Raw genomic sequence first — 12,005 nt, 5'->3', positions numbered from 1 at the left:
TTGCCATCTCTGCAACAAACAATCACCAAAAACAGACAGCAAAAACAGACAGCAAAAACAAACACCAAAAACAAACAGCAAATACAATCTCCAATAACACTCTCCAATAACACTCTCCAATAACACTCCGACACAAACCAACAAACAGCCACAGACAACAGAACAAAAGCACCTTGCTTCAGGAAGGGAAACAAATGGATGTACTTTTGCAATGGAAGGGCGTATGTCTGGGTCTATTTATGCACTGGGCGTATCTCACAAATTACGCTGGGCCTAGTTCCTATCTCACTGATTGCGCCGGGCCAAGTTCTGAGCATTCGCAGTGAGGCGCTGAACATAGTCGGCGTCATGCGCGCATGCGCAGTCCGGCCGGCCCTTCATTTGCATGGGGTCACGGCTCATTTCAATGGAGCACGCCCACTTCCTTCTCACTTTCAATTACCCCGCCTTACGCCTCGTAATTTACGTTATGCCGGCGCATATTTGGACGCAAATACTTTGTGGATACGGTACTTGAGTCTCTAAATTGAGCCGGCATAACGTACATGAGATGCGTTACGCCGGTCTATATATGCGCCGATGTACGTGAATCCGGCCCATAGTTTTCTTCTGGATATTTAGAAATATATTCTGTGTGACTACTTTCTTCATTTCATGTGTGTTTTAGTTATGGTTCACCCACTGTATATTTGCATATTAGTTAACCTATCTTAACAAATGCTTACCTACTAATTTTTCAGCTTGGATTCATTTCTCCATGGCCTACATACCTTATTTAAAGGACATTATCGAATATCTAAGGAGGAAGAATGGGTATTTGCGGATATGGACTTGTTACACACTGTTATTTCTCCAGCAATTCGGATGTCTTTGAAGCTCCACCAAGTATGGGTTTAATCACACATTTTATTGTATTGATGACCACTTTACTAGAACATACATGGGCATATTTAATTGGGCAATGTAAGGAGCAATAACGATGCTCAAAATGCAGTAACCTTCAGTATACAAACCAACCAGGTTTCATCTTTTTACAGTAGTCATAGTCATGCCATGTTTTTTTTTAGGTTAATGAATACCCTTTTAAGGAACAAAAGAAAGGTGTCCCCCTAACAAGGGGCTGTGACTTTAAAGGCAACCAAAAGATAACAAAGTTATAATATTAGAAATGGTTTAATTTTATAAAATAATGAATAAAATTCATTACAACTCAAAATACATAAGAACAAAAATAAATACAAAGTTGTCTCCGTTATTTCATTGAGGCCCGACGCGTTTCAGGAAAGATTCCCTTCCCTCAGGGGCGTGTCCTTATTTGAAGACTAATAGTATCAAAAAAAGCATACAAAAAATAATGATTGGTAAAAAACATAACAGAAAAACAGATGAGAGGAGAGGTACAGAAAACAACCACCACATGGGACACATATGAAGATGTTATTCAAATTCTGAAAAAAGAAACAAATCATATGAAGGTTCTTACCTGATAAAGTTGCCATAGATCATCAAGCAGGTAGTGCTTTTTTAGCAAAAAGGGACTACAATGAGTCCACCAAAATTAGGTCAGTTAGCATGTAGTTGAACTGTGCAGACCTGTTTGAAAAATATTGAAGTCAAACCGCCTCGAAGATGTATATCGTAACTTCAGTGGTATCCGTAGACGGCCAAAGAAGATCAATGCCAAAGAAAAGGTACGGACTGTACTTATGATAATTCTAAAAATAAAAATAAAAATATACAAATACCTTTTTAAGTACTATAAGCATGATGGCAGGGATGTTATTAGCCCCCGGCATCCATGGCAGGTTCCATTGGTCTTCTGCTGAGCACCTTAAGTGTTTTTTGCAGTAATTGCCAATGCCGTTCCAAGTATGACAAACATAGACCAACATTTTTATTCAATTGTGGATGGCAGTGGATTTAAAGCATATTTGTACTTTCAGATTAAGTGCAGTTAGCTTGCTTCAGATCTATATTTACCTAAATTCGATGGCTGCAGCATACAGGACTACTTATCCTTTTATTTTACACTGATCAACAAAAATCGGCTGAATACTCACATGACATGCCTGGGTTCTCCAGCACACAGATAATAGTGTTACTTGGCAGAATGACCTTGACCATCCAGCAGTCAATGGCCATTCTCCTGATTGGAGAACAGAGGCAAAACTATTTAGTCAGCCTTTATAAACAATGGGCTAGATTCACATAGATTAGCGGATCTTTAGATCCGCGTAATCTATGTGATTTACGATCCGCCTGTGCAATTTAGCGAGGCTAGTGCAGTATTCACAAAGCACTTACCTCGAAAATTGCACCGTCGGATCGTAACTCCCCAGGCGGAATTCAAATTCCGCGGCTAGGGGGAGTGTACAATTTAAATCAGGAGCGTTCCTGCATCCTGTCCATGCGCCGCCGGCGAAATTTCCCAGTGCGCATGCTCCAAATGACATCGCTAGGACGTCATTGTTTTCGGCGGCAACGTCAATTGCGGCCATCCGTATTCCAGACCGACTTACGCAAACGACGTCAAAATTTGAAACTCGGCGCGGGAACGACGGCCATACTTAACATTAGCTACCCCTCATATAGCAGGGGTAACTATCCGCCGGAAAAAGCCGAACGCAAACGACGTAAAAAAAAAGCGACGGGCGGGCGTTCGTTTCTGAATCAGCGGTTCTCCTCATTTGCATATCTGACGCGTAAAAGACCGAGGCGATACCTAGCCGCCGGCGGGAGATTGCAGCCTTAGATCCGACGGTGTAAGTGACTTACACCAGTCGGATCTAAGGGAGATCTATGCGGAATTGATTCTTATGAATCAGTCGCATAGATCCGACCGGCTGGACTCAGAGATACGACGGCGGATCAGAAGATCCGCCGTCGTATCTCTTTGTGAATCTGGCCCAATGGGCTAGATTCAGAGAGAGTTACGCCGGCGTATCAGTAGATACGCCGTCATAACTCTGAATCTACGCCGTCGTAAATTTAAGCGTATTCTGGAAACCAGATATGCTTAAATTAGGCTAAGATACGAGCGGCGTAAGTCTCCTACGCCGTCGTATCTTAGGGTGCATATTTACGCTGGCCGCTAAGTGGCGTTTCCGTCGATTTCAGCGTAGAATATGCAAATGAGCTGGATACGCCGATTCAGAAACGTACGTGCGCCCGGCGGATTTTTTTACGTCATTTGCGTAAGGCTTTTTCTGGCGTTACGTTACTCCTGCTATATGAGGCATAGCCAATGTTAAGTATGGACGTTGGGACAGCGCCGAATTTTGCGTCGTTTACGTTGTTTGCGTAAGTCGTTCGCGAATAGGACTTTGCGTAAATTCCGTTCACGTCGAAAGCATTGACTATTTGCGACGTGTTTAGTTGCATGCGTACTGAGATACGTTCACGGCCAGCGCATGCGCCGTTCGTTAGAAACGTCATTTACGTGGGGTCATGTTTTATTTGCATAAAACACGCCAACCTCTTGACAATTTGAATTCGGCACGCTTGCGCTGGCTGATTTACGCTATGCCCCTGTAACTTACGGAGCAAGTGCTTTGTGAATACTGCACTTGCCTCTCTAAATTGCGGCGGTGTAGCGTAAATAACATACGCTACGCCCGCACAAAGTTATGTCGCCCTACCTGAATCTAGCCAATTGTTTTTTTTAATCTATGAAATGCAGCTGTGCCCCCCGTGCATGTGCCAGGCAAAGTGGGAATTACGTAACAGACAGGGCCGATCCTAGGGTCACAGGCGCCTGGGTGCAGAAATATTTCTGGTGCCCCCACATGGGCGTGGTCATTTTACTAACTCCTTCCCTTTAAAAATGTTTCTATGGCAATGACTCAAGCATAGAGATGCTCCCCCACAAAGTCTTCATTAACCTGGGATCCTTACATGATCTCTTAACGATAAACAAAATACAGGAAGAGAAGCAGAGTACTTTCTTGGGACCTGGAGGGGGGCCTCTCTGATAGACACAGATTGGGCTTCTGTTAGAGAGTCTGTTAGAAAGAGCCCCCAGACATACTACAGACATGATACAGGAGATGGTCAGAGACTGCAGATATGATACAGGAGATGGTCAGAGACTGCAGACATGATACAGGAGACAGTCAGAGACTGCAGACATAATACAGGAGATGGTCAGAGACCGCAGACATAGTACAGGAGATGGTCAGAGACACACCTATGCTCACAACACTAATTCTGGACGGACACAAGGAGAGAAGGAGGGAGGGGAGAACTCTGGCACTTCGGTGCTCCCACCTCTGCAGGCACCTGGGTGCAAAGCACCCTGTGCACCCTGCCTAGGATCGGCCCTGGTAACAGAAGTCCATCCCTATGCGTTTTGTCACTAGCTGAAGTGCTATTGTAGGAGCTGAATTGACGAAACACATAGGGAGGGACTTCTGTTACATCATTTTTGCTTTGCCTGGAAAGCACACTTGAAGGCACGACACTACTCTGTGCTTTGGTAACATTATATGATTGTTTTGGTTTTAAATCCTGTAAGTGCAAATGATGTTTTTTTTTTAATGGGCTAATTACATAAACAGTAAGCACTAGGAAAGGTCTCTTCTGTTTTGCCATTGTTCGCTTGGTTTAAGTATCCCTCTGGCTGTGCTGGATGATTTAATTAAAATTAAAGGAGCAAAACACTTATAAAGAGGAACTGGATATACCACTAATACCTTGGAGGAATGAAAGGATTTCCCAATGGTACATTTGACAACAGAAAGCGCATATTGACTTTCTTGTTGGCAAGTCAAATGTTTTCTGGTGAATGTGTTGTGTAGTGGAGAGTTTTGAAATGCACGGGGTGATTTGTTTTGGTTTAGACACGGTGGATTTATGTGGAAGAGCACTGAACACTTTGATTTATGAACTTGGGGATGGGAAGAGTAAAAGTGCACTAATGTACTGGGCTTATTTATTGATTTGTTTATTTATTTATTTAAACCTTTCTTTGTGATGTAATTGCTATATGTAATAGAGCTGCCTTATTTTTATGGTATTTTAGTTTATTAACAAGTGTCACTTGTTTAGGACAGCAGCTGCAGTATATCAATTTTGTTGATATTAGCGCAGGTGTTATATAATATATCGTAAAACCTAACGTTTTGTCCAATGACCAAACATTTCAAGTTTGGTTGCATCAAGCCAATACAGCCCCTTCTAGCCCATTTCAGTCTCCCACCTGCCTTTTAGCACATTGTCACTATCTTTGTGACACTCCACTATAAAGCTGCCATTGAGGAAGCACCAGTCCAACAGCCACTGCGGCTTGTAACTCTTTCAGTTTTCATAGACCTTTAATAGTTCTCACATAAGGCAGGCATCACTATTTTGACTTTTCGTAATAGAGACTATGACACAAGAGTTCCTAAGTGTATTGACATACATACTTTGGCATTATACAGGATTTTTGCATTAAAATATCTACCATGGCATTATAATATTGCCAATTACAATTTGATAGTTAGTATGACATAGGAATATTTACTGTTGCATCATAAAAGTAACAGTGAAATTACATAAAAAATATGTATGTAGAGCTGCACGATTAATCGTCAAGAATCGTTATCGTGATTTTTTCCCTGTTGCGATCTTGACAAAGAGTTTCCCGATCTTTGGTATGCAGAGAATTTCTCTCTGCTCTCTGCTCTCAGCCATCAAAAGTCAAAGTCTAGGCAGTCTGCCAAGTTTTAAAACATTCTATTAGTGGAATGTTAAGTCTAAACATTGTATCAATTTGTCTTCTACGTCAAAGGCATAGACTTCTGTATGTAAATTAGGAATGTTTAACCACTGAAACACTAAACCTTTTTCTGACAGTTGTTGTTTTCAAGTTAAAAATCATTTTTTTTGCTAGAAAATTACTTAGAACCCCTGAACATTATATATATATATATATATATATATATATATATATGTGTATATATATATATATATATATATATATATATATATATATATATATATATATATATATAGAAGAGACACTAGAGAATAAAATGGTGGTTGTTGCAATATTTTAAGTCACACCGTATTTGCACAGTGGTCTTTCAAATGCAATTTTTAATGAATAAAAAAAAACTAACTAGTAAAGCTAGCCCAAATTTTTTTTGTATAATGTGAAAGATTTTAAGCCGCGAGAATCGTGATCTTTATTCTAAGCAAAAAAATCGTGATTCGATTTTGGCCAGAATCGTGCAGCTCTATATGTATGCCACTATTGTACCAATTGTGACAACCTAAAACCTACTTAACTAGGGCATTGTATATTGACTAAAAGATCAACTTTTCAATCTAGTTGCCTGGGGTGCCCCAGTTTTTTACAACCCTATAAAAAACTCCGATATGCATTCATCTTGTAATACACTAGTTAGGAAACGTGTAAAAAAAGTTAAAATGTCAGGTTTTCAATTTTCTTTTAAGAACATTTTTGCCATTTTCCGCAGAGTCAATTTGCTTGTCCTGAAGAATATGAAGATCATCCTGCACTTTTTGATGCAATTAAGGTATTTGAAGAAAAGGTTGTTATTTGTGATGAAAAAGATCCTGCTTGGAGAGCTGCAGTACTTTCTAACAAAGAAGAGCTTCTGACACTGAGGCATGTTGTTGATGAAGGGAATGATGACTACAGCGTGATTATGCTTCAAAAAAGCTACCTCAGCTTTAAAGTTATAAAGGTAATAGGGTTTTCCAGTTTCCATGTTATACACACTGTGATGGCTTTCCAGCTAGCAAAACTCTTTCAGTATGGATAAAGCCCAAGTGGTGTTTCTTTGTGCAGGTAGCGAGAATCCACACAGCAGGTCAGTGCTTCCAATTGGCTGCAATCATCTTTATTGCGCACCCATCAAAAAAGCACAAAGTAGTTCCAGCATTCAAAAACTTAGAAAGCCTGTCCATAGAAATAAAGTATAACATGTACAATAAATCCTAGGCTGTCTTTATTTCTCATTACATATCAAAACCCCATTTCAAACAGAGAACAGGCCTGTTTTTTAAATCTGAAAAAAAACAAAGCAGAAGTCCAGCCTGAGCTTTTTAGGCTCGGTGTCAGGAACTTGGTAGGAGGCCGAGATGCTGGGAGGGCTCCCCTTGCGGCCGAGTGCAGCACCCCACTGAAGGTGACACAGCAGGTGTGGTACCCACAGAAGCACAGGTTCCTGGATGCTGAAGACAGACGTGCTTGGGAGGTCCGGGAGCCAGAGACCAGTGGAGCAACTGGAAGCTGACCCGGGAGCCAGGCCAAGGATCATTCACCGTAAGACAGTCCGTAACCAGAAAGACCAGGGGTGAGCCGAGTCTTAGTACAGGAAGCAGGATAAACAGAGTCCAGTAAACAAGCTGGGGTCAGATGCAGGGAGCAGACAGAAGGAGGTCAGATGCAAGCCAAGGGTCAAGCCAGTGGATCAGGAAGAGCGGGTCAGAACAAGCCGAGTCGGTACACAGGAGATCAAATCAACAGGAAATCCAGGACACAGGAACACAGGGGGAGCTGAAGATAAACCAGCAAATGCAGACACTAACAGACTTCCTTATATAGGCCCATGTGACCTGCTGGTAGAGATACTGGGTCCTAAAGTCCCTCTCCTAAAATGAGATACTAGGTCCTAAAGTTCTTCTCCCGCCAGAGATGCTGGGTCCTAAAGTCCTTCTCCTGCTGTTGGTTCCCTGACAGTGCTTTTGCCTATGCAGGTTTGCCAACCCTGCACCATTACGCACAGGGATGCGCCTATTTCCCTGACACTCGGCTTCTCCTATGGGTCTCAGGAGTGCAATACGTTTTGCACTCCTGTGACCCGTTTTCAGTGGAGAGCGGTCTGAAGTCCGCATCTCTACACTGTTGAGGCAGCGCGTCATCCCAACTTTCAGGTCTGGATCCGCCAGCTGCCTTTATGGATGGCAGTCTCAGTGAGCGGCTGAGACAGCCTATCCCCACCCCTCCACAGCTCAGCGCTTCAGTGAGCGTGGAGAATCAGAGAGAAGAGACGCTGACTGACAGTTTTCCTCTCTGGGATCTGTGAGAACCGAGCCATTGACAGCTGCAGGATTGGTCTGATGCTCTATCCACCGAGGTAAGTATGAATAAAAAAAAAAAAAACATACTACTCGTTTAAGTAAAAAATGGTCATTCTCATTTAGAACTTTTATTGTTCTGAAAGCGTCAGTTCTTAGTATAGAAAGCTGGCAACAAAAGTGAGTACACCCCTAAGTGAAAATGTCCAAAGTGTCAATATTTTGTGTGGCCACCATTATTCTCCAGCACTGTCTTAACCCTCTTGGGCATGAAGTTCACAAGAGCTTTATAGGTTGCTACTGGAGTCCTTTTCCACTTCTCAATGACGACATCAAGGAGCTGGTGGATGTTAGCGACCTTGGGCTCCTCTACCTTCCGTTTGAGGATGCCCTAGATGGTCAATGTAACAGCTCTGGTGAACGGAAGTGAACCACAACTGCGGATAGCAAGGAATTTCAATGCAATTCTCTATGTGAGAATTCAGTATTGGACCCCAGGCCTCACTCCACACAAACAGGAGTTTGGGGGTTCTCTACATCATCTCTCTCTCACATAAAGGAATGCGTTGAGCTTCTAGGCATGATCGCATTACAACATGCGACCAGAGCCTAGCATTGAAAGATACAATTCACTAGGAGATTCCAATGCACAACTGTATGCAAGTGATTATCAGTATTGGGTCCCAGGCGTCACTCCACACAAACAGGAGTTTGGGGGTTCTCTACATCATATCACTTAAACATACAGTAGTGCATTAGGCCACTAAGGGAGTAGGTATGTATTACCTCCAACCCTTAGCATAGAAAAGTTAGAGCGAACATGTTTAGTAAGTTGGGGCAAGGGCCCTTTAACAAATAATAACTTATGTCAAGCACGTAGTTAGTATGAATAGTGATAGCAACTAGTATTTGCATAAGAGAGGCATATATAGCTCAGCTTATTGGAAGTGTGTTCCTTTAAGATGTTTCCACAGCAAACATCCAAAGCACAACAGTGAGTCCCAAGTTAAGATGATAATACAAGACAACGTTAAATAGCATTTGCAACAATATGTGTAGTAGATCTTCCTAAAGCACTACAAGTAAAAGATATGCTACTGTACTTATCAGTTTGCAGGGCTTGAGGCAAGGGATTCCGTAGTGTAGGGTGTCAGCAAGAAATTGCTCTAATGCCGCGTACACACGATCATTTTTCAGCATGAAAAAAAACTTTGTTTTTCAGCATGTCCAAAAAACGACGTTTTCCCAACTTCATCATTAAAACGACGTTGCCTACACACCATTGTTTTAAAAAAATGATCTAGCAAAGCGCAGTGACGTACAACACGTACGACGGCACTATAAAGGGGAAGTTCCATTCGCCTTTGGACTGCTTTAGCTGATTCCGTATTAGTAAAAGACGATTCGCGCTTTTCTGTCTGTTACAGCGTGATGAATGTGCTTACTCCATTATGAACAGTAGTTTTACCAGAACGAGCGCTCCCATCTCATAACTTGCTTCTGAGCATGCGCATGTTTTACGTTTTAGTCCACACACGATCATTTTTTACAACCCGAAAAACAACATTGTTTAAAACGACGTTTAAAAATGCAGCATGTTTGAATTATTTTTTTGTCATTTTTCAGAACCTGAAAAATAATGTGTAGCCCACACACGATCATTTTAAATGACGATTTTGAAAAACAACGTTTTTCAATGCCGAAAAATGATTGTGTGTACGCGGCATTAGGCTGCCAGCAGAAATTGTTGTCTGGAGGTAGATAGCATGATGGCTATTATGGCCTGGAGATTCCTGGTAAGGTTGATCTGTAGCGTGAAGAGCGCTGGCAGTAGGAATGTATCATGACCGAGCTACGGCTGAAAATAATAGAATGGCGTGTATCATACACGCCGTTCTGTTTATACTCAAGCAGCATGTGTGCCGAATGCAGGTGATTGCATTCGGCACTTCCGTGTTCCAGGCTGGAACGCACGCGGGGCCGGGCGATGACGTCATTGCACGGTCGCTGCACTGCGCTCCAGCGTGGAATACATTACGGCGCCTATTACACTCAATAGTGTTCAGGTCTGGAGACATGCTTGGCCAGTCCATCACCTTTACCCTCAGCTTCTTTAGCAAGGCAGTGGTCTTCTTGGAGGTGTGTTTGGGATCGTTATGTTGGAATAGTGCCCCGCGGCCCAGTCTCCAAAGGGAGGGGATCATGCTCTGCTTCAGTATGTCACAGTACATGTTGGCATTCATGGTTCCCTCAATTAACTGTTGCTCCCCAATGCCGGCAGCATTCATGCAGCCCCAGACCATGACACTTCCACCACCATGCTTGACTGTAGGCAAGCCACACTTGTCTTTGTACTCCTTACCTGGTTGCCGCCACACACGCTTGACACCATCTGAACCAAATATGTTTATCTTGGTCTCATCAGACCACAGGACATGATCCCAGTAATCCATATCCTTAGTCAGCTTGTCTTTTAGCAAACTGTTTGCGGGCTTTCTTGTGCATCATCTTTAGAAGGGGCTTCCTTCTGGGACGACAGCCATGCAGAGCAATTTGATGCAGTATGGTCTGAGCACTGACATGCTGACCCCCCCACCCCTTCAACCTCTGCAGCAATTCTGGCAGCACTCATACGTCTATTTCCCAAAGACAACCTCTGGCTAAGCACGTGCACTCAACTTTTTTTGGTTGACCGTTGCATGGCCTGTTCTGAGTGGAACCTGTCCTGTTAAACCACTGTATGGTCTTGGCCACCATGCTGCAGCTCAGTTTCAGGGTCTTGGCAATCTTCTTATAGCTTAGGCCATCTTTATGTAGAGCAACAATACTTTTTTTTAGATCCTCAGAGTTCTTTGCCATGAGGTGCCATGCTGAGCTTCGAGTGACCAGTAAGAGAGAGTGAGAGCGATAACACCAAATTTAACACACCTGCTCCTCATTCACACCTGAGATCTTGTAACACTAATGAGTCACATGATACCAGGAGGGAAAATGGAGTGTACTCACTTTTGTTGCCAGCGGTTTAGACATTAATGGCTGTGTGTTGAGTTATTTTGAGGCGACAGCAAATTAACACTGTTATACAAGCTGTACACTCACTACTTTACATTGTAGCAAAGTGTACACTAATGAATCACATGACACCGGGGAGGGAAAATGGCTAATTGGGTCCAATTTGGACATTTTCACTTAGGAGTGTACTCACATACCATGTAAGAAAATGGGAATTTTTTGAGTGTTGTCATATGAAAAGATATAATTAAATATTTACAGAAATGTGAGGGGTGTACTCACTTTTGTGAGATACTGTATGTTGAAACATCAGGTACATATTGTTATGTAAATTCTGTGCCAGGGTGTACTCTGTGTTTATTTATTTCAGGTATTCATAAAGCACCGTCAGTTTAAGCAGCGCTTGACATTTATATATTGTACATCCTGCCCTCAAGGTGCTTACAATCTAAGGTCCCTAATTTATAAATAACATACTAGGGCCAATTTACTTACCAGCATGTCTTTGAAGTGTGGGAGGAAACCGATGCAGGCACAGGGGGCCATATCCTCAAAAGGGATACGACGGCTTACGATGGTTCTAACTTTGGAACTGATCCACAGAATCAGTTTTCCAAAGTTAGGCAGAAGATCCGACATCTGTAAGGGACTTACACTGCCGGATCTTAGGATGCAGTACCGCATCCGCCGCTGGGGGCATTTCGAGTCGAAATGCCGCTTCTGGTATGCAAATTAGCACTTAGGGCGATCCACAAAGCTTTTCAGCTTCGTTTTTTCGCCGTAAGTTTTAGTTTGCAAGTGTAAAATTAGGGCTGCTTTTACATGGTGTAAAGTTAGTAACACCATGTAAAAGCACATTCAAGCGATGGCATTTGGTATGCATTCCTGAGGGAGAACTCCACGGCAATTTGTAAAATCAAAACCGGCATGGGTTCCCCCCCAGGAGCATACCAGGCCCTTAGGTC

General features: G+C 42.6%; 1 protein-coding gene across 1 annotated transcript in view; it reads left to right on the top strand.

The window, feature by feature from the left end:
• The window catches only part of PCNX2 (pecanex 2), a 229,399-nt gene that overhangs the window by 196,511 nt on the left and 20,883 nt on the right, over positions 1 to 12,005 (top strand). Inside the window, exons 28-29 of the mRNA XM_040351012.1 lie at positions 741 to 885; positions 6,462 to 6,692. Coding sequence (XP_040206946.1) covers positions 741 to 885; positions 6,462 to 6,692 — 376 coding nt within the window. The remainder of the gene's footprint in view (positions 1 to 740; positions 886 to 6,461; positions 6,693 to 12,005) is intronic.

The sequence above is a fragment of the Rana temporaria genome, chromosome 4, assembly GCF_905171775.1.
Source record: "Rana temporaria chromosome 4, aRanTem1.1, whole genome shotgun sequence".
In the NCBI taxonomy this organism is placed as follows: Eukaryota; Metazoa; Chordata; class Amphibia; order Anura; family Ranidae; genus Rana; species Rana temporaria.
This window is presented reverse-complemented; position numbering and strand designations above follow the sequence as displayed.